This window comes from Sceloporus occidentalis, unplaced genomic scaffold, assembly GCF_023333645.1.
Source record: "Sceloporus occidentalis isolate IW3139 unplaced genomic scaffold, rSceOcc1.0.p SCAF_1, whole genome shotgun sequence".
NCBI classification, from domain to species: Eukaryota; Metazoa; Chordata; class Lepidosauria; order Squamata; family Phrynosomatidae; genus Sceloporus; species Sceloporus occidentalis.
The window spans coordinates 100969524-100994692 of record NW_028316981.1 but is presented as its reverse complement, the minus strand read 5'-3'; the positions used below and the strand labels follow the sequence as shown (position 1 = coordinate 100994692).

General features: G+C 43.5%; 1 protein-coding gene across 1 annotated transcript in view; it reads right to left on the bottom strand.

Moving 5' to 3' along the window:
- Positions 1–11698: 11698 nt before the first annotated feature.
- LOC149321886 (organic cation/carnitine transporter 2-like) overlaps positions 11699–25169 on the bottom strand; it is a 46419-nt gene continuing 32948 nt past the window's right edge. Inside the window, exons 10-14 of the mRNA XM_089530722.1 lie at positions 22626–22726; positions 20729–20943; positions 19681–19863; positions 19344–19479; positions 11699–16729 (exon numbers count right to left, since the gene is read on the bottom strand). Of these exons, the coding sequence (XP_089386848.1) occupies positions 16645–16729; positions 19344–19479; positions 19681–19863; positions 20729–20943; positions 22626–22726 (720 nt within the window). The 3' untranslated portion in view covers positions 11699–16644. The remainder of the gene's footprint in view (positions 16730–19343; positions 19480–19680; positions 19864–20728; positions 20944–22625; positions 22727–25169) is intronic.

The window sequence follows — 25169 nt, the reverse complement described above, 5'->3', positions numbered from 1 at the left end:
ATCTGCGCACCGCCCCGGGAGTGCCGCCCACGGACTGAAGGGCCACCGTTGCGGGACTCCGCAACTGCGCAGCTGCGCAGTCTTTGCTGGGCTTGGGAGGTTGTGGGTTAGCTTAGAGCAGAGGATGCCTGTGGTGGCTAACCTCTGCTCTTTAAATTGCTGGTGTAGGGTGGGGGGAGGTTATGGACGCGGGGGATGTATGGGCTGGGGAGGAAGGGGATAACATCACCTTGAGCGGAGCTCCTATTGAGGTTGTGTGGGGCAGGGGGAGGTACGGCGGTGGGAGGAGGGACTTGCGTTCCAGGGGAAGGCGAGATCGATGCATCATATCTATCTCTCCTTCCTGTCCCTCTTCCAACCCAAGGGACCTGAGGGTCACTCCAACCGTGCCACAAACCCTGTCGCTGCTCCTGTGCAACGCCAGATCAATTAACAACAAGACCCACATCCTCCATGATCTACTGGAGGACCGAAATTGTGATCTGGCTTGCATTACCGAGACCTGGCTTGGGCCTGAAGGTGATGCTGTGTGGGCTCAGGCCCTGCCTGCCGGGTTCTCGGTGAAGGACCAGCCCAGGTTAGGTGGGCGGGGGGGGGTTGTGGCCTTGATACATAGGAACACCGTGTCCCTCACCAGGAACCACATCCGACAGACGTCCTATATCGAGTGTATTTACCTGACCCTAAAAGCTAGGGACAGTCTAGGGATTCTGTTGGTGTATCGGCCACCCCGTGCGCTAACGGACTCCCTTAACGAGCTGACACAGCTGGTCGCTGAGCTGATGCTGGAGACGCCCAGGCTACTTGTCCTGGGCGACTTCAACATCTCCCTCACAGCCAGCTATATTCCACCCGGTGCAGCTCGCGAATTCATGGATACCATGGCGGCCATGGGCCTGTCCCAGCTGATTCTGGGTCCTACGCATTGTGCGGGTAATACTCTCAATCTGGTCTTCTGTTCTGATGCGGAAAATCTGTGGGTGGAAATATCTAATATTTCCCCCTTGCCATGGACGGATCATTTCCTGGTTGAGGCGAAAGTCAAGGTCTCTACCCAGATCCCTCCCGGGGGTGGTGGACCTATTAGGATGGTCCACCCTCGAAGGCTAATGGAACCCAAAAGGTTCCAGGAAGCCCTAGAGGGACACATGGTTGGAAGTGACGGCGACTCTGTTGATGCCCTGACTGGTATTTGGAATACCGGTCTCTCGAGGGCTATACACAGTATCGCTCCTAAGCGCCCTCTCAGACCCGCTTCCAAACGTAAGCCCTGGTATACGGAAGATCTCCGGGCAAGGAAGCGGGAGCTGCGACGGCTAGAGTACCGTTGGCGGAAACACCTTCGCTTAGCCGACAAGACTCTCCTAGCCCAACTGTTAGAGGACTATGGAGAGGCGATACGAGCAGCAAAGAATTCGTTCTATGGTGCTCGCATCGCGTCCGCGGAGTCGCGTCCAGCAGAGTTGTTCAGGGTGGTCAGGGAGCTAACTCAGCTCCCTCCCGCCCTGAACCAGATCCTTGAACCTTCTAAGGCCTGCTGTGACCAATTTAACAACTTCTTCGCGGATAAAACTTCTCGGATAAGCGAAAGTCTTAACGCCGACATTCAGGCAGAACCTAGAGTAGAGGTATCCAGGACCTCCGTGGACTTTATTAAACTGGATCGGTTTGAGTTGGTAAGTACCGATGATGTGGACAAGATCCTCGGAAGTGTTCGGAAGACAACCTGCTCTCTCGATCCCTGTCCCTCGTGGCTAGCAGCCCAGGGGGGTCCGGCTGTAACGTTATTGTTACGCCGGATTATTAATACATCTCTGAGGGAAGGGCAATTTCCATCCGATCTCAAATTGGCCATAGTAAAACCTTTATTGAAAAAGCCCTCCCTCGACCCGCTGGTGTATAACAATTATCGGCCAGTATCACTGCTGCCATTTCTGGGGAAGGTGATCGAGAGGGCGGTTGCAATCCAGCTTCAGGGGGTCTTGGATGAAACGGATTATCTGGACCCATTTCAAACTGGCTTTCGGGCGGGTTACGGGGTTGAGACGGCCATGGTCGCCTTGGTCGATGATCTCCATCTGGGCATCGACAGGGGGAGCGTGTCCCTGTTGGTGCTCTTGGACATCTCAGCGGCTTTCGATACCATAGACCATGGTATCCTTCTGGGGCGCCTGGCAGAGGTGGGAATCGGGGGCACTGCGCTCCAGTGGTTCCGGTCCTACCTCTCCGGGAGGTCCCAGATGGTGCAGCTGGGAGATGTGTGCTCCGACGAGAGGGCCCTTAAAACTGGGGTCCCTCAAGGAGCCATTCTGTCTCCCATGCTATTTAACATTTACATGAAACCGCTGGGAGAGATCATCCGGAGACATGGGGCGCGGGGTTATCAGTACGCTGATGACACCCAAATAATCTTCTCTATGTCTCCGACTGATGCAGTGACTGAGGATGGCGTCTCTCCTCTCGTGGCCTGTCTGGAGTCAGTAATGGGCTGGATGAGGGAAAACCGACTCAAGCTGAATCCAGAGAAAACGCAGGTACTCGTGATAGGTTCCCCTGGTCCAGGAATGGCGGTGGTTCCACCTGTCCTGAACGGGGTCACGCTCCCTGTGAAGGACTCCGTGCGCAGTCTGGGGGTGCTTCTTGACTCGTCCCTTCGCCTGACTGCTCAGGTGAATGCGACGGTCAAGAGCACCTGTCATCAGCTTCGGCTTATTCGCCAGCTGCGCCCATACCTGGCCCAGAGGAACCTTGAAACTGTGGTACACGCCCTGGTAACCTCGAGACTGGATTTCTGCAATGTACTCTACATGGGGCAACCCTTATACCAAACCCGGAAGCTTCAAATGGTGCAGAACATGGCAGCCAGGCTGGTCACTGGTACGTCCAGGGCCAGCCATATAACACCGGTATTAAAAGATCTCCATTGGCTGCCCATTCGCTTCCGGGTGCAATATAAGGTGTTGGTGATGACCTATAAAGCCCTAAATGGCTTGGGCCCAGGATACCTGAAGGACCGCCTCTCCCCATACTCTCCGCCCCGCACCCTCAGAACACCTGGGCAGCAATTACTTAGGATTTCCGGGGCGAGATTGATCTCCACTACCAGGAGGACATTTTCCATCGCCGCCCCGGCCCTTTGGAACACACTGCCCATAGAGCTCCGCTCAGCTACCTCCCTGGCCCAATTTAGACGGGACCTAAAGACCTTTCTGTTCCGGACCGCATTCCCTGAATAAGGTCCTATAGGCCTCCTCCGCCGCACTGGCAACGGGACTGGCTAACCTGGGGCCTTTTGTTTTTATGTTTCCTGTAATTATGCTATGTTTTTAATTGTTTATTATTGTATTGTGTTTTAATTGCTGTAAACCGCCCTGATCTGATGGAAGGGCGGTATATAAATAAAAACTTTATTATTTATTATTATTACTCTAAAGCATTTCCTTTTAACCCCTGAATAAAGAGTGGGCAACTGACAACATTCTGTTAATGTCTCTGCATAGGAGGCATGCTGGGCTAAGATGGAAAACTTGATGGGCAGAGATGAGCCGTCTCTCTTCTCTCCCACTCCTGCAAAGAGGCAGAGTTAAGGATGAGGGCAGAAGAGAAAGCAATGGGCCATCAACAAACCATTTGCACTAATGGAAGGGCATGTGGTAGGAAGTATTCTCAAAACCGTATGTATGTACTTCCTTTCATAAACACAATCATGACGAGAACAAGGGTCATGTGATAAAATCGTAAAACTACTTTCATCTTTGCCGTTATAGGCAATGGTTTCAGGCTATCGTTTATCCACTTCTTCTCAGGCAACCCAGCTCCACCACCCTGAGTAGACTTATTTTCAGCCTAATAGAGCCAGGACTTATTTCACAGGCTATGATTAATTGTCTGCTGCAGTTTAACTTTAGAAGAGTTAAACTGACTACATAGTTAAGCCCTTTTTCTTGATTTGTATGAATTAGAATTGTAGTTCTCCTGCAGAACTGCTGGTCAGTTCACTTCAGCCCATTCAGCCAGGTTATAAAACAGAATTCACTGAACCAGTATCACAACAACCTCACAGGAAACCTGCTCAAATGCTATCAGGTGTCTCCAGCAACTTCCTTCCTTTTCTTTAGCCACATGACTTAATTCAGGAAACCACCAACCATAGTATGCTACTGCACCTACGCACACTGAAACACCAATATTATGGCGGGGTACAGACGGGCAGGGGAAGACGTCTTGGAGGTGTATTCTGCTGAATACGGAGCCTCCAGACCGCCCACCCCGGGGGCGTGGCTCAGGTGTATGGGGCTTCCACACGGGGGGCAGTGAAGACGCCTCACCTGGGGCTGTTTCTGACCCGCAGTTTCCATACCGCCACCTCGGAGGACGCTGCAAAGAGAGAGGCAGCTTCTGCACGGGCGGCCAAAAATGGGGCTTGTTTTTTCTTTTGCCGGCTGGCGGATGCGCAGCTGCGCAGCTGCGGCGCTCAGCACCGGTGGCAGAAAGCCTATGTGCACATTTAAAGCGCCCAGGCCCCTTTAAACTTTTTCCCTCGCCCTGCCCAAGAACAATGGTGGTCTCCTGCCAGCTGGTGATCATCTGGTGTTGGCATCCTTGTCCGCTTGCACGTTGGTAGTGTCACCAGCATCATGGATGCCTCCTCTCCTTTGGTCCCCACGCTCTTGCTGAATCTGCAATGCACAGCCACAGCAGTCGCCGCTGCCACCGCTGTCCCCCTGCCATCCCCCATCACCTCCCTTGTACATATGTAAATATTTAAAGTTTTAGGGGTTTTTTATTGTTAGGTGAAAATGGCACAGGAATGTGTGTAGGGTTTCACTTTAAATTCCAAACTTTCCCCAATTCTAGCAGCGCATGCGTACATGTTGCTCTAGGGTTAGGGTTAGGGTTAGGGTTAGGGTTACGAGCATTAAAATAGAGTGCAGCTGTGCTGCAGCTTCCACATCTGCATGGTATCTGACGCTCTAATTAGAGCCTCGGTGCAAACTGCGCATGTTCCAGGACCCCGACTCATTATGCGACGCAGCAGACACGGAGCTTTTAAATGGGCAACTTAAATTAGTGGCGTAACAATTCTGGCGTACCGGTGCAGCAGCTTATAGACGGAGATGCGCAGCTGCGCAGTATATAGAAAAGAAGCGGGGAAAAGCAACACCTTTTTAATGCCGCTTCTTCCCGCTTGGGGCGTGCGGGCGGCATGTTCATGGTGGTATTCAGGTAAGGGCCGTCTGAAGGCTATACCTTCATGACGTCATGAACACACCCCTTTTTGCCCGTCTGTATCCCGCCTAAGTGTCTTTATAACAGCTAATTTTGCTGTCAAGTTGAATGTGCAGAAAATCATTTTGTTTGCAGCAGCTTTTAGTCTTTAGGGAGGACATTCATTTAGATTGCTGAAATTCTACCTAATACTGAAAGTTTTAATTTAGACCAATTTCTAAGATCACCTCTTATCTCCAAGTATTCTCAAGATTTCCAGACATTTTTCGATACTGGAAATAGGGGTCCAAACCATATTGCAGAAATAATCCAGTTTGAGACCACTTCCACTGCCCTGGCTCAATGCTAGGGAATTCTGCGAACTATAGTTTTGTGCAATATTTAGCCTTCGCTGTCAGACAGCTTTAGTGCCACAATAAACTACAATTCCTAGGATTCCTTAGCACTGAGCCAGGGCAGTTAAAGTGGTCTCAAACTTGATTGTTTCTGCAGTGTGTTTTGGACTAAAGAAAACAAAACTAATGACCATGGAAGATCTACATAAATTCACTTAGGAAACAAAGATTTCCCATACCTTGGATCAAATATTGATCAGAACAGAGATTGCAGTCAAGAAAGCAGAAGAAGACTAGGAATGGGAAGGGCAGCTATGAGAGAAATAGATAAGATCCTAAAGTGTAATGATATACAATTGAGTACTAAAGTTAGAATTATCCAAGCCATTGTATTCCCCATCACCATGTATGCATATGAAAACCAGACAGTGAAGAAAGCAGATAAAAAGCAAATCAGCTCATTTGAGATGTGGCGCTGGAGAAGAGTGGTGTGAATAAACTGGACAGCCAAAAAGACAAACAAATAGGTCATTGAACGGATCAAGCCAGGATTGTCCCTGGAAGCCAAGATGAAGAAAATGAGATTGTCATACTTTAGCCATATCATGAGAAGGCATGACTCCCTAGAAAAGACAATAATGCTAGGAAAAATAGAAGGTAGTAGAAAGAGAAGAAAACCTCATGACAGATGTCTAGATTCAATCAGGGATGCCATGGGCCTGAATCAAAAGGAACAATACAAGGCAATGGAGGATAGAGCATCTTGGAGTGTCTCATTCATAGAGTCGCTATGGGTCAGGGTTAACTTGAGGGCAGTTAACAACAACAACAATGGTATATTATTTGATTTGCATAGTGTGCAACACTGTGGGGGTACAAGGGTGGGCAGCTGTGACCCTTCTGATATTGTTGGCCTGCAACCCTCACTAGCCAGTGTTGCCAATGGTGAGGGATTATGGGAGTTGTAATCCAACATTATATGGGCCACAGCTATCTACCTCTACTTTAGCACATTATCTGATGTCCAGATAATTTTCATAAAGTTTCCTGGAAGTTATAATGGCAGTGCCTTCAATATAAACATCACTTGGAGTGCTAAGATTCTGTAAAGCTTCATGTTTCTTTCAACAACAGCTTTGAATTTACACTGAACAACTTGGAAGTTAATATTCTCATCCTCAACAATGGTTAGGTAATACAATAAAACACATTTAAGGCTTTTTCTGAGTATGCCATGAAATATACTATACAGTACTTCCGGATACTGCATATACTGTCTCTAATTAACTCATATTTTTAGAAATGTGGTATTCTTTGCCCCTCTTTTAAAATCAGCTCCCTTCTTTGGACAGCTCCAGACTGAACCTGATGTTCTCTGGCACCATAAATGGGCATGAATTCAGTTAAAGTCAAGCATTGCACTATATTGTAGTTTATGCTAATCATAGAATCATAGAGTTGGAAGAGACCTCAAGGGCCATCCAGTCCAACCCCCTGCCATGCAGGAACTCTCAATCAAAGCATCCCCTGTGACAGATGTTTTCTTTATGTTCAACTGTAGTCCTGCTTTTTCAGTGTCTTCCTTAATTTACCTTATTAATTGTTCCAGGTCTTTGAAGTTTTCTGCTAACATTATGATACCATCTGTGTATTTTAGATTGTTGATAGTCCTTCCTCCTGTTTTCATTCCTCCTTCTTCTGTGTCCAAGCCTGCTTTCTTTACAATATGTTCTGCATATAAGTTAAACAGGTAGTGTTTATATAGTACAACTCTGTAAGACTCAGCAAACAGTCAATACAAAGTAAGAATTCCACAAAACAAGGACTCCACATTTATCACCATCATCTGGGTGGTGTCAAACCCTCACAACTGAAACATTTCCTAGAAAAAGCCTGCAACCTTGCACTGTCACTAAAATTAAGTCCATGCACTGGAAGCTGTCTTTGGAATCTGTCCATTTTAAAATGTATTTGTTTAAAAGATTCCTGTTACCAAGGCATAAAATAAGAAAAATAAAATAAAATAGTTGTCTCCTTTTGTTTGTACAAGGAGGGAGATATCTTAAGAATAAAAAGCAGGCTAATAAAAATGTTGGCAGACTAAAAGTGAGACAAGCAGGTGAAAGAGAAAGAGAATTGCTCTTTTTCTTTCTCCTTCATCCACCTGCTTTGTTTGAAGTGAAGCCCCTACTCAGTGTGTGAGCCAACTGTTCATCTTCCACTGTGGCTGTGGCAGAAACAAAGCAGTTCCTCCACTGCCAAGAGAGAAAGTGGCAAAGGGGTAGAAGCCTGTTCCCTCACCAGCAGGAAATTTTTAGCTACTGTCGCTAAAGGGAAGACTGGCTTAAAACACTATTCTTACCAAAGGAGAAAGTACTATATAACATACAACATTATGCCAAGCAGTAAATGTATCTGGTATTGAGGAACAAACTGTATAGCACAGAGATAGGATTCATACAGCAGCATCACATGAAGTAGCCTTAAGCCTACAACAGCTCATGCTTCCAACTTCTTTCTCTGTTAGTCTCAAAGGTGCTACATGACCCCATTTCATACTCATATTCCAGACTAACATGGCTATATCTTTGAATTTAACCTCCAGATGTTCTTAGACTATAACTCTCAGCATTCCTCATCATTATTTATGCTGTTGGGTAAGGTTGCTGGGAACTGCAGTCCAAGAACATTTGGAGAAATGCATGACCCCCACTTCCAACATAGTGTCAAAAAGCCTTGACAGATCTAATAGACAAAATTAGCCTCAATAGAGGGCATTTCAACATTTATACAGTTGTTGTTGTTGTTGTTGTTGTGTGCCTTCAAATCATTACAGACTTATAGCAACCCTAACTGCTCTATACCTGTATGTAAAAGAATATGAATATCGACATCAAACAAAACAAAGCAGAACCAAAAAAACACATCATAAAAGCCAGACTAAAGGTTAACTGGCTCAACACTCCTCCCTTCTGCAACAGCAACAATAATATTAAAATACTTCAGAGCAGCTAAGTGCTGGCTGATTCAGCCTCAAGAAATATTCATACTACCTATCACAGAAAATGATCAGAACAAATTAACTTAAAATTTCAATCAAACAGTAATGACAGAAAGTTTTCTGACCATGGGTCAGCCACTGTGTATGTTCTTTACTTGTACATGTTTCAAGAACATTTTAGAGGAACAAATAGTCTGGGAAAGAGGCAGAAAATATTGTCATTAGGCTGACACAAAGACAAAAACCTAAGGGGACATGTTTGTGTATTACAGACTCAAAAATGCAAGGGGAGAGGGAGAAATAAAATAAGACAACTTTGTCTTTTCCCCTTCAAGGTTTAGATTGGAAGTATAGTTAGGAGTACCAGGCCCTAAAACAGCCCCCCCCCCCCCCCCCAGCATCCAGGATCTATTAACAGCTTACCTTTCCAGGTCTTTGTCAGCTCCCACAAACTTGAAAAAGTAGATGGTTTTCATCTCCCAAATAATCCTTTTTTTCCTCAGTTCTTTTCTTCCTTGGTGCCACAAGCAACCATCACACGACCAGCCAATATGTCATATATCCAGATGTCCTCAAAGCCCCTTAAGCAGCTGGTCAGCCAGAGGGAAAAGAGACAGCAAGTAGCCCCACTAATCCAGGAAGACTGAACAGGTTTGACAGTTTTTTAATGTTGAAAGCAGATTATTTTTTCCCCTTCATGAGCTCATCTAACATGTCAGAAGGACTCAGTTGCAAACCTCAAATTGCCAGATCAAAAGAAAAAGTAGAATTGCTTTCACTTTCCTTTCTGTATGGTTTCGTACCAGTCTTCAGAGGTGGAGAAATGAAAGAGGTCAAGAGTGTTATGCTAAGAAAGAAAGGAAGGAGAAAGCAAAATGATGATATGCCTTTATTTGAATGTGGACACAGAAAGTATTTTTAATGTTAAGATAGAGCAGGGACGTAGCTAGGATTTTAGGAAGGGGGGGGGGGGGTCCAGACTAAGTGCCACCATTATAATGGGGCTTGAGTGCGGCGGCACAGCAGCACACACCATTCATTTTTCTAATGGAAGGGGGGGGTCTGGACCCCAAGAACCCCCCCCCCCCCCAGCTACATCCCTGGATAGAATCATCAGCAACATAGTCATCATATTCACTAAAATAGTAGCAGGTAAGGCTATTAATAGAGAGCCAGCATGGTGCAGTGGTTTGAGTGCTGGACTAGGACTCTGCGAGACTACGGTTCAAATCCCTCCTCTGACATGGAAACCCACTGAGAGACCTTGGGCAAGTCTCTCTCAGCCTCAGTGACAGGCAAGAGCAAATGCCTTCTGAACAAATCTTGCCAAGAAAACTCTGTGATAGGCTCAGGGGCATCACTAGTAGGGTGCAGGCTGCACCAGGTGATACCCTAAGTGCATTGACAGTACTGGTCCCCAAATGTTGAAGGTGTGGAGTGAGGTGCAGCTCTGTGAGCACAGAAAGGAGACACTTGCTCACAGTCACCATCAGGGAGTGGGGTAAGCATATCCTTCTCCACCCACTGAACCTCGGTGGCCATGGACTTGAAGTTATTTCTGATTTATGGTGACCCCAAGGTGACCCTATCCAGTGATATATGAAGCATATTTTACATTCTTTAACATCCCAATGACAAAATTATTTCCAGTAATAATATAAAATGAAACAAATAGCTATGGTTGTGCTGCCTCCACCATCACTATTGCCTGTCTCTTCGGGATACCTGTGGGAAACCTCCTCTTCTTCTGCCTCCCTTTCCTGCCCTGCCAGCAGCCCTTCCAGACCTGGAGGAGTCTGCCGGGTGGGCAGGAAAGAGAAGTGAAGAAGGGGAGGCAGTGACAGTGGCAGAACATGGAGTGTGCTACTGCCACTGCTTTTGCTCCTGCCTGTCTCTTCAGGGGTCACTAGCACCCCAAAGAGATGGGCATTAGCAGTGGCGGCACTGGCAGCAGTAGAAATATGGCCCTGCTGCCACTGCTGCTGCTAGTGCCTATCTCTTTGGGGGTTGCCAATGCTATGAAGAGAAGGGTGGTAGCAGCTGCGGCATCATAAACATGGAGTCAGCTTTGCTGCCATCGCTGCTACTACCATCTCTTCAGGGATCACAGGTATCCCAAAGAGACGGGAAGTAGTGATGATGGTGGCAGCAACACAACCATTGGTCCTGGGAACTGTAGTTTTGTGAGACATTTAGCCATGTCAGTCAGAGAGCTCTGGTGCCACAACAAACAACAATTCCCAGGATTCACCAACATTGAGCCAGGGCAGTTAAAGCAGTCTCAAACTGGATTATTTTGCAGCATGTTTTGGACCATATTTATTTGTTTCATTTCCTGATTATGCCTGAAATTAATTTTGTTATTGAGATGTTTAAAAATGTCAAATACAGTGGGCCCTTGGTATATGCGGGGGATCCGTTCCGTACCCCCCCCCCGTGTATGCCAAAATCCGCATATGCTCAAGTCTCATTTGTCCCCAATGGCGGCGCACGTGCACGCGCGCGGCCATTGCAAACAAAAGTCCCTCTCCTCCCCTCCTCTTTCCCTCCCTCCCTCCCTCCCTCCCTCCCTCCCTCCCTCCCTCCTACCTATCTACCTACCCTCTTCTCCCTCCCCCTTCCCGCTTACCTGCTCCATCGCCACGCCGCCGCCTCCCGCATCCTCGCGGCCTCTGCAGTTTAAGGGCCGGGGGCAGCCGGGAGGCCCAGAGGCCTCCAGGCTGCCCCCGGCCTTTCTTCTGCAGCGGTGGGGAGGAGGATGGGGCCAAGGCTCGTCCTCCTCGCTGCCGCCACGGTTTAAGGGTCGGGGGCAGCTTGGAGGCCCAGAGGCCTCCAGGCTGCCCCCGGCCCTTCTTCCGCAGTGGGGGCGAGGAGGACGGGGCCAAGGCTCATCCTCCTCGCCGCCGCCGTGGAAGAAGGGCCGGCTGCAGCTTGGCCCTTTTTCTGCGGCAGCGGCGAGGAGGACGAGGCCTAGCTTCATCCTCCTCGCTGCCACCGCGGTTCAAGGGCCGGGGGCAGCTTGGAGGTGAAGAGGCGTACTAGAAATAGTATAGGTTTAACACATGAATTAAGAGAATTTAAAAAAAACTAATACATTTTTAAACTTTATATACATTTTATTAATTTTTCCAATTCCATAAAATACAACACTAACAATACAAAGAAACAGAAAAAAGACAAGCCAAGAAAAGGATAAGATACAAGAAGGAGGAAAAAAGAGGGGAAAAACATCAAAAAGAAAGATAAAAGCAACTTCAAGTCTTCTCAGTGCTTCTCTGGTACAATAAGCCATCAACCTCCTTTCTATAAAACATTATTATTAATAATCAATCTCAATCTCATATATACACACACACACACACACACACACCATACAGAAAGACATTTCTATAAATTCATTCAAATTAATAAGCTTTAATAATAATACTGAACTATTTATTCATTAAGCATTTTTGTGAGGGGGGTGGTGATTCGGGCTATGTAGCTATGTTCTGGAAGAATTTATCTCTGATGTGTTTCACTTGAAAAAGCCACAAAAAACTATGGACTCCAGCAATGAAAGCCTTCATCTTCATATTTATTAATTCTCACTCAATCTAAGTTAAACAAGAGCCATATCACATTGCCTCTTAACTATACTTACTTCTTTTAAGTTAAGCAAATCTTTCATTCCCATTTAACAACCATCTATCATATCAGTTATGTCCTTCTTTTTTCCATTTTTCAATGTACCCCACTCTAATATTTATACCCCTTCTAAATATAGAAGTCATATAAATCATCCTTATTTTGTTTAAAATTTCCTTTAAACTGAGACATCATCCTTTAACAGATCCTTTGTCGATTTCTTAAACCAGAAGAAACAAATCCTATTTCTGTTTTTCCCACTGAAATCCTGCCCTTGGTTTTCTTCCAAACCTCCATAATCACACACCTTGGATATCCTTCAAAGCTCCACAGAGAACTTGAGCAGAAAACATCCCTCCATAAAAAACATCCCTGTTAGTTTTACCCTTTTTATCTTAATCCCTCCCCCTCTCCAAAATCCCATCACACATCAAACCTCCACATTTTCATCCCAGAAACTATTCCTTTTGTCTTTCTTCTTTTTAATTTGGTGTTCTGCTGCTCCTCTCTGACTTCAGTGATATATCCAGCCCAGGTAAGTCGTCCAAAATCATTTCTGGCTCTCCATCATCCTCCCATCTTGGCTGAAAAATGCCTCCTAGGACCATATCCTTGCATTCTGAATCAGCTGCTCTATCCTCATCCTTCTTCTGAGATCTAGTTGGTTCCTCTGCTTCTCACATTGCATCCTTCTAATCCCTTTCTTCAGTAACATCGTCTATCAAAGCAGAAATTCAACTATATTTAAACCATTTTGCAGCAAATTCAGTTCCTCTCAAATCCCCTATGAAATTGCTGCTCCCCCCCCCCCCCCCCATTTATCCACATCCTGGCATATAAAGAATTAACTCCCTCAGATGGTTGCCTCTACAGTGGCTCCTCCATGTAGCAATGGCACACTCAACTGCTTAACCTCTCTTGTTTTAACTTCCAGTCAAAACAAACTTCATTTTCTCAAAACAAACCAGTTTCATTTTATTTTTTAATCCAATTTTAATTGCAAAATGTATGCAAATGCAACCAAGCTTCCAATTTAAAAAAATTTAGTCTCATCATTTCAAATTTCTGTATCTTTTTCCATTAAAAAGTTTTTATTCTTTCTCCCCCTTTCATATACTTTTATAAGACTTTCTGATTTCAATCAGCAATCTTAATATTACTTAGAAGCAATCCTAAACATTTCTTTTATTAATCCAAAAGGCAATAAAGTCACAGAAGAATTGAACAACTACTGGCCTGAAGATTTATTTTTACTCTTAAATCTAGATGTTAGTGAAATAATAGTTGAAATACAGTAAGTGTACTAGCGGCTTAGTGTCTGTTGGGCTTCCAAGCTGCAGGAAGAACTGATGGCTTTATCCCTGTCTTCCCCCTGCATATTTTGTGAGAGTGCAACAGCCCCCAGTAGCTTAGTGGAGTTTATCAACACTTGTGGGCACACTCCTTGTCCCCCCCCCCCTTAACCAGGAGAAAAGACACTGGTTGTAAATTGCCTCTAAATGGGTGCCTATCACTGCTGCTGTCCTCTTTTCCATTGAGTCCCACAGAGAAGATGTCTGCTGTCTATTTGCTGCACCTGGAAGCAAAAGACTACTACATGTTGTTGTTGTTTTGAAGAAATACTTTTGTTTATTTTCAGGCAATATCATATTCCATTAATCTGAAAATAACAAATGGACATGCTCTTTCAAAATGAAGCGAGAATTAAAACAAAAATATTTGATGAAAATACAATTTTCACATACAAATGCCATAAGCCCAATAACACTTTTAGGCACACAGCAAGACTCTAGAAGCAATCTCCCTGCCTTTGCTTTCTGTTACTTTCCAATGAAACTACATGAGATCAATATGTGATCCTCCCCTGAAGCTCCACTAACTTTAGAAAGTAAGTTGGGATTAAGTTGGCCATTCTTCCTCGGTCATGATTGTGGTGAACCAATTTTTTACAATCTTGTAAAAAACTAAACAACAACAACAAAATGGGAAAAGCAGGGAGGGTAATGGGAAAGACTTTTAAAAAAAGTACAGTAAAGCTGGAGAGCCAGTGTAGTTTAATGGTTTGAGCACTGGACTATGACTCTGGAGACCAGAGTTCAAATCACTGCTTGGTCATAGAAACCCACTGGGTGCCCTTAGGCAAGGCACAATCTCCCAGGCGAAGAGGAAGACAAACACAAATCTCCCCTGAATAAATCTTGCCAAGAAAACCCTGTGAAAGGTTCACCTTAGGGTCACCATAAGTTGGAAACAACTTGAAGGTATACAACACACACACACACACACACACACACACACACACACACACACTCACTCTAAGGCTGAAATCTTAAGACATACCTTTCCTAAGGTTATGCCCAAGAGAACTTGCTGACACTTCAGAATAGACATGTACAGGATTGCATAGTAAGGCATTCAAAACAGTGCAGATAAGTGCAGTATCTTGGATTTAACAGGCCTTGGAAAAATGCCATGCCTGAGAAACAGAAATTTGAGTCATTCTGACTACTGACCACTTCTCCCCAAATATTTATAGGGCTGGAATTGACAACCCTAAAAGGGTATCTTGATGCCATCCCATTGATCGCCAGGTCAAGGCTGGGGCAACCACATGCCACAGCCCCAATACAGCTTTTTTCTGGTGCAAAAAGAAGCAACAAAGTGCCTCTCCTTTTTGCGCTGGAAAAACGCTGCCTTTTTCTCAGCGGTCCTGTGATGTGCAGTGTCTAAATGCCATGCTGCCGGAGTGCTAAAAAGCTGCTCTTCTGTGGGCAGCAGAATGGTGTAACGCTGGCTTCAGGGCAGTGTTGGGGCATGCATTGTGCATACACCATGCCCCCATGCCACCAGGAAGCCACCTTATTGGGCTGGTCTGTACCGGCCCATACTCTGGCTTTCTGCTAAAGGTTGTAATGAAGTATTTACTGGACTGACACCCTTTCCCACTAAGAGGGCAACTCTACAGTATGGATCAATAAAAACTGGAAATTGCAGCATTCAGCAGGGAGGTGGGAAGGAACACCAGAGTGGCATGATGTTGCCTTTTGCATTAAATGTTATGAATAAGATGATGAAGACTTTCACATTAAACAGCATGATTTCTAGAATGGCCGGAAACTGCAGTGTCTGCAGTAGTAATGGCTCTCTAGCAATTCTTGTTATAAAAATATTTGTTTATTTGTATATTTAACTAGTCTGTAAAACCCTCAAATTAGTTCACCAGTTATTAAAATAAGAATACAATTGCATTATGCTTTATATTTATTGAGCTGTTTATAATGTGACTGATTGTAGATAATAAAGAAATAAGTTTAACTGCTGTCATGGGCAAGTTAGCATTTTAGATGAAACGTAACAGAAATAGATGCAGTTAGGATAGCTGCCCTAGTCAATAGGCAATGTCTCATGGCAGATTTTGACACAATTGTTTAGGCTTAAGGCTTGTTTTTACAGTTTCATGATATTCATTAAAAACTCTGTGCTTAGTCAAAAAGGGATCACTTGGGATTTTAGCTAGTTGAAGGCACCAGATTTTGTTCACATTTGGTTAGCAGAATAAGTTCCATGGTGTAAAGTAGCTTTTTTACATACCTAGTATGCAATTCAAAATATCTCAGGCAAAGATTAAAGAGGACTAATAGACAGATAAACATGGATTATTTGCATGTCTTTTAGCATTAGAGACAACTCGGAGGACATTCAGCTCATAAAATATTAGAAGGAAAGAGAAGAATTATAGATCCAATCTAATCTTAATATTTTAAAAAATAAATATATGCCTAAATAAGGCAAATCATCATTCCCAGATGTGAACAATTGTACCCAGTGGTTTTTATCTGAAATTTCATCTGGAAAAAGTAAAGTAGTTTTGCAAACAAAACTAGACAGCCCATATTTTGCACACAGAAACATTTGATGTCACATCTCATATCTCGTTAAAATCATTCAGCATCAGTTTCTTCTGATATAATTATATACTCATCTGTGTAGTATTTAATTCATGTCTTCTAAACTTGATATATCCTTTTCATTTCAAACTTAAGTTTTCTGAGCAAAACAGAAGCAGCATTCCTATTGGGTGATAGAATGTGACAATATTTAAATTCCAGAAGATGTTTGTCTTTTGCCAGTGTGCACTGAATAGTGGAAACAGTTGATCAATCTCCATGTCCAGGCATCTTTAAAAACTCAAGCTCACAAAAGGCCATTTGTCAATAGTCCTAAAGGCAAACAGCCCTCTGCCCTGATATTGTTCTGTGTAATGTGTACAACTGCAGGCTGAGATCCCACATTGGGATATGCAGCATAGTTACATTCACAAAAATGAATGTATATTTAATAAATATGTTTTTGACTATAGGAAAAAGTGTTTCAATTAGTCCTTTCTGGAAACAAAGTAAAGGAAATGTTTAGGTATTTTTCAGTTTCAAAATATAAATGCAGAGTAGTTCATCAGAACGATGTGGTTTTTAGAATTACTGTATTTTCTTCATCCTTTGTTCTCTTTTGGTTTTTAGAAGTATTTCTGTATTTAATTCTGTAAAAAATGAAAAAAGAAGCTGTAAAAGAACATTCTCCAAGGTGTTGTGGCTTATTTCATCTCCACCTTCTAGGAAATGGCTCACTGTTAATTCAATAAGTGGATTTCTCATATAAATTTTTTAAAAAACAACCACATACTATCTTTTATTAAACTTCAAATCCAACATAACAGTCTTCAGAAGCGTGCTTAAACTAAACTGGCAGCTTTTAATTATGAAGGAAAAGATGCTTTATAACACACCAGTCCTTACTGTACTCCTGGATCTGCACTGGACCCCATAACAATTTCCTGCCGAAATCCAAACTAGCTGAGGTACAACGCTTACTGAGAAGCTGGTCTTGAGCTCTGATCTGGAGGACGAATGTGGCCCTTACTGGAATCTCATGCAATTGCTTTTCCTTCAAAATCATGTGGCTAGCATGGGCATATTAAAATAGTATATATAGGGGCTGTACAGATGAGCCGCCCCTTTCTCCCCCCGGATCGTTGCCACGGCAACTGCACAGGCACAGCAACGATCCGCTCTTTCTGTGCCACTGCCAAGGTGCCATTAGCACCCTGGAGCGGTGCGGTGATGTCTCTTGTGTGCCGTGCCATTTGGATGTGATGCACAAGGCATGTCATCAGCGCGCGTGCTGTCTGAACATGCACACACCAAAATGGTGCCAGGAGAGTGTGGAGCATGTGGATGGTCCACTCTCCCAAGCCCTAATTTTGGCCCCAGGCTGCAGCAAAGTGGCGGTCTATACCAGGCCATAGTTTGTCTCTAAGAAGCCACAAAAGAGACATATAATGGAGTCTAGCATGCAGGATACCAATTGTTCTTCAGTATTTAAGCCTTCTGTCCCCTCCTTTTTATTATTCCTCATGCAGTTCACTTTGGTTTACCACAATGTTTAAGAAAAGAGAATCCTGTTTTTGTCGTAATTTCTTCTCCAGTCTTAGAGATTCCCAGTGGAGGGAAACAGACCGGCAAGAAGGGGCAACTTGAAGCTGCCCCTTCCAAAGATGGATTGGGGCCACGGCAAACTCATACCACAGCCACAATCCTTCTTTAACCCAGCTGAAAAAGGAGCAGATATGATCCACTCCATTTTGGGCCGGGGAAAATCTGGCTTTGTTGGCCCCGCCGTGGCCCCATGGCAGCTTTATGATGCTCCAGTGGTCTGATGCTCCAGTGGTGCAGCATGTAAATGCCCTGCCATAGGAGCACCATGAAACTGCCCACATCTGGGCAGCCAAGTGGCTTCAAGCTGGTTTCCTGGTGTCATCACAGCATGTGGAGTCTAAATGCTGCGCGCTGATGACGCCTGAAGGTGGGCTTATTTTGCCCATCTGTTCGGGTTCCATGTTATTTTTTAAAAATTATTTCGATTCCCCCCTATTTCTGTGGCTTACAACACAGATCATAACAGAATACAACTAAAATAAATCACAATATTAGAATACATTTTATAATGTATAATCAATATATATATATATATATATATATATATATATATTACACTTAACAACTTTAAAGCATTTAGAAATAACAAATTAAAAGGGGGGGGGGGAGGAACCCTCCATATCAACCAGGGCCCAAAATCTGTCTAAATGAGAAGCTCTTTGTTAGCAGAGATGAGGCTCATCTAGCTTCCTGTGAGGAAAGGAGGGAAAGCTCTCGCTCCTGTTGCCACCAAACATGCCTATGAAGATGGTGAGACCTACACACTGATCTCCAAAGATCAGTCAAGCTCTTGTGTGGAGATATAGGGGTTATTCACATGATGAAAATAATGCAGGATGAATTTGGGATGAATCTCTGTTGTTCACATGCATCCCAAATGCACCCAATTATGTGTGTGTGTGTGGGGGGGGAATGGGTGGCTGCCAAAAACCCACTTACCTTGGGATAATCAATATCGAGCTTTTTCCAGAGTTTTTACAAAAGATTTGGATCATCAGCTGTGTGAATAATGATGCGAATACACCTGAATAGGCTTGAGATAAAACTTTCCATGCCTTTAATGAGTTTTGAATGTATTTGCATAATTGACAGCTCACATGGTCGAGAAAGCACCACCACCCCACTGCTAGGGAGAAAAGAGGGAAAGAGAGAGGAAAACGGGGCAGGGGGAGAGAAAACGGGATGTCAACCCCTCAAGTGGCGGGAGGACAAGCCTCTGTCCGGCTGAGGCGTGCTGGTGGGTGGGGGAGCAAGGGAAGGATGCCCGCACATGAGAGCATCTGAACTCGCAGAGATGTGAAGCGATGTAGTTCCTGGAATGATGTGGTTCCATGGTGTGAATAACAAACCCAGAATGCACGAGTGTGGTTATTCTCATCGTTCCATAAAAAAAAAAGACGTGAATGACCCCTCAATCTTTAAATATTCTAGACCCAAAGCACATAGGGCTTTATAGGTCATGATCTTACAACACAACCTCTTACGGGTGGCCCATGAACTGTGCCTGTGGCTGCCTTCCCACAACATGTCACAGTGAGTCCTCCTCCACTCCCATCCACACCCCACCTCCATCCCCACTTAGTCCGCAGGCATCCACTGCAACCCATCAAAACGTCTTGAAACCTATTTCCTTTTACAATGTAAAAAATTCTTTCTTACCCTTTAATTCTTAACATCTGATCTATAGTATCTGGGAGTGGTATGCCATAACTTTCTGGGAGAAACAGAGTGAGGATTCCTGTAAGTACTGTCAAGCTTCCCATTAAAATGTAGGGAAGAAACCTATCATAGGCACCTGTGAAAAAAGCACAAAAGAGCAACAAGAGGGTTAATTCCTCACCTCAATTGACCTTCTTGTACCATGGAACAGCTGGGACATTGCAAGTGCAATAAGGAACCAAGTATTAGAAAATGATTTTGATAAAGTTCATTGTAATATTAGAATACAGGGCACTGGTACTTTGCCTAGCAACAAATAAGAAGGCTACTAACTTACCAAGATATACAAAGTAAGGTGATAGGATACTGCCAAATCTGGAGGCCATGGAACTGGCACCAACTCCCATATTCCTCACAACTGTTGGGTAGAGCTCAGCAGTGTACACGTAAACCATCGAGAAGGCAGCTGTGATCCCAAACTTTCCAATCATCACCAGGACAACAGACAGAACACTGAGATCTGCAAGTGAGAGCCAGGCTTTGTGATACTAAATCTACTACCATGCCAGTAAAACACTTATCAATCTCCTGCTTCTATTACTGTTTTCCCTTTAATCTAACATTTATGACGTCTTTGTTGCAAATTCATGATAGTTTGTTTCAGCTACTACTACTAATTAATAAATATATAAATAAATAAAAATAAACATCATAGAATCATGGAAAAATCAAAATGGCCATCTTATTTATAGACAAAATTTATAGACAACACAATTGGATGCCTACACCATCTGAGCAGAATTCAGTTCTTTTATTTTGTTTTATTTAATGGCTTTATTTACACTTCATCTGAAAATAAACTAAAATGTTAAATATTCAGCTGATACAGTAAATACAGGTTGCTATAATAAAGATAAATATAATCTAGAGCTAACAGCAGATTGGGAGCACTGAGCTCCCTTTCTAGTTTATATCATTCTTTATTGTTGTTGTGTGCCTTCAAGTCATTTCTGAATACAGGCAACCCTATCCTGGGATTTTCTTGGTATGTTTTTTCAGAGGTGGTTTGCCACTGCCTCTGAGGCTGAGAGAGTGTGGCTTGTCCAAGGTCACCTAATGGGTTTACATGGCTAAGCCAGGATTCAAAGCCTGGTCTTCAGAGTCCTAGTGCAATGCTCAAACCACTACTCCACACTCATCTCCTATTTCATTCTTTAGACATAATGAATTTAAACAGATCTGTTTTTATGTTATAAGTGGCATGCAGTTTCACTATCTCACTGTACTACTTATGATTTCTTTCCATTCACTGAGGGTTCAAGCTTATCCCTGTACATTACATGTATAAAAGGGGGAAAGGTTTATGTTAAATAAGATGTTCTTACATGCAGGCACCAACTGAATGAAGAGAAGGACACAACCTCCTAAGAACAAGACTCCTGCCATTGAATACCGCCGGGGAAAATAATGAAGGAGTAGCCAAGAGATGATATAAGCTGGGACTTCGATTACTGCCGAAAGGAAGCAATTGAAATAGATGTCTCCATGCAAGTTAGGAGTGTCCAGAGAGAGGCCAAAGTAGCCTATGGCAATGACCATCCTGAAAGACAGATCTGTATTATAATAAATTTGCTGGGGCCTCCAAACAGTTTTGCACAGGACTAGACCTGTACTTTATTTACATGTGGCAATACATGCAAACTGTATGTGTTCCCAAGCACTCAGAAATTTGTCTGATTCTGCTGTTGGTGTTTGCTTTACCATCTGATCCTAACATAGTCAGAGTGCAGATGTACACCTGCTTCATACACACTGTCATAGCAATAATCTATTCATGGATGGGAGTAGACATGTGTCCTTCTCATCCTGTCTACCAGATATCTGAAATAATGGCAAAGGTAGGCATGGAGCACAGCAATTTGGATATGTGGTAGTTATGGTAATCAAATAGTTTTCTCCTCCTTTTCTGAGGAGGAAGACTTGCATGAACTGATGTACTGTGCATATGAACCTCTGTACAAAGTACATACCTCAAATGTTACCTCAAAGGTGTATGGCTACTAAAGGTACATGTCAGAACCATCATCCATCATATTCATCATCTCATTAGATTAGCTCTGTAACAAGGTTTCTGAACTAAGGTTGTTTTTGAAGGTCAGACAAAGTGGCAGAGTGCCTATTCTCAGCTTACAGGGCATAGATCACTGTATGTGGGGTTGTCCATTGATTGTGGGTGCATCCACACTGTAGAAATAATACAGTTTGTTTGACATTATTTCAAGTACTGAGGCTCCATCCTATGGAATCCTGGAATTTTTTTTTTAAAAAAAGGTCTTTAGCCTTCTCTACTAAAGAGTGCTGGTGTCTCACAAAACTACAAATCCCAAGATGCTGTAGGATGGTGCCATGGCAGTTAAAGTGGTGTCAAACAACATTATTTCTACAGCACAGATACACCCTGTGCTATGCAACCTTGCCATCCAATGAATGGCAACAACATGCTGTAGGAGAGGTATCACTGCCAATTTTAGCAGGGGTAGATGGATGCACACCAGCTGAGATGTACCAAACCCAGCTTAATTTCCTTACCTTTGAACTGCATATGGATGTTGTGTATTGCACAAAAATGGCTAATTGTATCTGTAGGGGAAGATATGCATGCATAAGACACCAACAGGATTCTGCCCATAGTCAACAACCTCATATATTGCTGACAAACCTGACTACAGGTGGGAGAATGAATGTTCAGTCAGTACAAATCTCTGTGCATGTTCAAAATTAGTACACCAAGGAGGTGAGCACTATAAATGTTTCCTTGAAATACTAGCCTTGTAAGATAAGTGAATTTTCTAAATGTAGAGGGAAATATGAACTTGCTTCTAGAAGCAGTACAGTTTGGCAACAGACAAATCATCTAGGATGCTGATCAAATAGTTTCAAATACCAAGAGAAACAAAAATTAGTGTGTGCATGTGTGTGTGCGCGCACGCACACACACACACACACACTTTCTACGGCACATATTTAGAGTGAGTAAAACTTAGAAAAAATTACCAAAGAAAATGCTAGCCAGAGTAATAAATAATAAAGTAATAAATGTTTATGATTTAGAATGGGGTAGGGATATTTGCACATGCTGCTCTGTTAAGTGCCAAGTACACTCACCTTTTGACAAATAAATAAAATAATTTTATGAAATTGGAGCTTCAGGTCTTCAGAGATGTAGCTTCCAGGCTCCAGTCATTAGAGTGAATTTTAAGAATTTGTTCATTGTTTGCTTACCATAAAATCACACACATAATCGTGATAGATCGGATATTCTGAGTCCTCACTAGGTCCAAAATGCTGTACGTATCCTGGTCCTGGGACTTCAAATCTTGTAGCTGCAAGCAACAATTTGACATAAGAAATGTAAAAAAAAAACAAAAACCTGTTACCTTCCTCCCAAAACCATGTCATTAGAACATAATAATTGGACATGCAACAAGAATCTGGTTTTCTCTGAATAGAAATTATCTTACATTTCCATAGCTATACTGAACAAGCTTTTAAATATTCTTAACTCTATTTTTTTTCTGTCCAATGATTTATATAATATGACATTTCTAATTACATCTCTAATTATCTAATTAGGTTGGATAAATTTACATGAGCCCTCATGGAAGGATGTTTTTATGTATTACAGATCAGTCCTATGTTTGGCTATTCAGAAGTAAGCCTCATTGATTTAAATGTAACTGCCTCCCAACTAAATGTTTATAACAAGGGTTGGCATAAAGTGGGCCTCTGAGCCAATTTCAGCCCTCCTGAATCACACTGCTGGTAATTCTGAATGCAACAATAACTGTGTGTGTATGTGAGAGGGGGAAACATGAGTTGCTCAAAATTAATTTTCTATGCTAGAGCAAGGTGTATGTACCATGTCTTATAAGAGAACTATGCTTCTGAAAAGCTTCCAAGAGTACGATTCTCTTCTAAGAGAAAGTGTGTCCCCACATGTCTCTTTTTGGTAAAGAACTGCAGTTTATATTTTGACAGCCAGGTTGCAAAATGGTAGGTGGCCACTTCATCTGGGGCTACATGTCTGTCCCTTGAATGCCATCTTACATACTCTGAATATGTTTTGTCAGCTGTTTAGTGAGGACCATTCTTTCCCTTAAAATGAAGACACAGTCATGTACAGTCTGCCCTCATTATCCACGGACTTGCCATCCGCAGATTTTAGTATCTACGGATGGCAAGCCTGTGCTGTGCCCTGCCCTCAAAGTACTTAACAAGTGGAGAAATGAGGCAAGGCAGGCAGATGGATGGGGCCCACCAAGAGCAAATGAGCAGCAGGGATGGGGAGCTTGGAGAGGGAGGATGGGTTGGGGAGCCCTCGAGACCCTCAGTCCCTGGAGGGTGGTGGCCCTAGGTGAATGGAAGCGCTGGGGATTCCCTCAGAGGTCCTTGGGGATGGTGGATGGGCTTTGTGGGCCAAAAAGGGGGCCCAGTCCTCCTTCCCCACTTTTGCCACACACATGTGGGGGGGGGGGCGCTCCCTCTTTTCTTCTTTCTCAGGGCCTCACTTTGGGGAGTGCTGGGACATGATTCCCCCCCCTCCTGGTCTGACCCCCTCTTTGTCTCTGTCTTGGGGGTCCTGAAAGGGGAAACACTGTCACTACTCCTTTGCCTTGCCTGACTGTCCCTAATGGTGGTGCAGCAGCGTACACACGCTGAAATTAGGTACAACTGGAACTTGAACATCCGTGGATACCAAGGGCCAACAGTATTTGTGTAGACACTTAATATTTATGTTTCTGACTTTTATTTTTCACCCTAAAATATATCCAATCTCACCTATTAAATCAAGAAAAGTATTCACAGTTAGAAGCCTCCAGGAGGGCAAATTTGTCTTTTCAGGTACCAATTATGTATTTCATTAAACAGCAGTTGCCATATTTGTGTGGAAAGATTTACTCCCACGTACAAGCTGCTTATCCTAATGATCAATTCAAATCCCAACAGCTTTTGAAAATAATTCTTCAATACCAATTAAAAGCTGGAAGGAGCATATTCTATGCACACTTCATAGAATTGGGAGAGGTAGAATTGTTGCTACATGTGCCTGTATGAGTGGACAGCTCCATTGTGCCCAGTGGTTTTTTTAAAAAAGATCTGAATGTTGTACAGGAAAGAGAGCACTCAGCCTGCAAAGAGATGAATGCTGTCTAATTTCATAGTAAAGTGCGAAGAATTCCCTCTTAATTTCACTTTGCAGTGAGTCTGAAGATTCCCAGAGTGCTGGTGTTTTGAGTCTCAACAGGGGGCATGCATAGCAGAAAGAATAGGTTGCTTACCTGTAACTGTGGTTCACTGAGTGATCATCTGTGTCCTCACAAAAAGGGTTTGTGCCAGTGCAGAGATTCTCAGCACAAATGCAAAACCCACTTGTGTGAGGCACATAGACCACAAAGAAAAATATGTTATTACTAATTCCATGGTTCTAGCTGATATGTTTCCTAGGCACTTGCATAGTCTAATTTTGGTCTGCACTTCAAATCATAATGGCATCTTACCTTAAAAGGATTAACATTTTCCCAGAAGATGGAATATTGTTATTTAATTGCTACAAATCTATGCAACCTAGAACCAACACTTGCACATCTTCTATGCTATAAACAGTTAATCTGTAATGACTTTAACATTTTATACTAGCTATATATATTATAAAGAGTGCTGAGTTTTAAGGAATGTGGGGAAGAAATGCTGGCAGCTGTAAAATCACAAGATATAGTACAGAGTGCCTGTATCCAGCAGTTTCATAGAATGGGATGGGAGCAGATA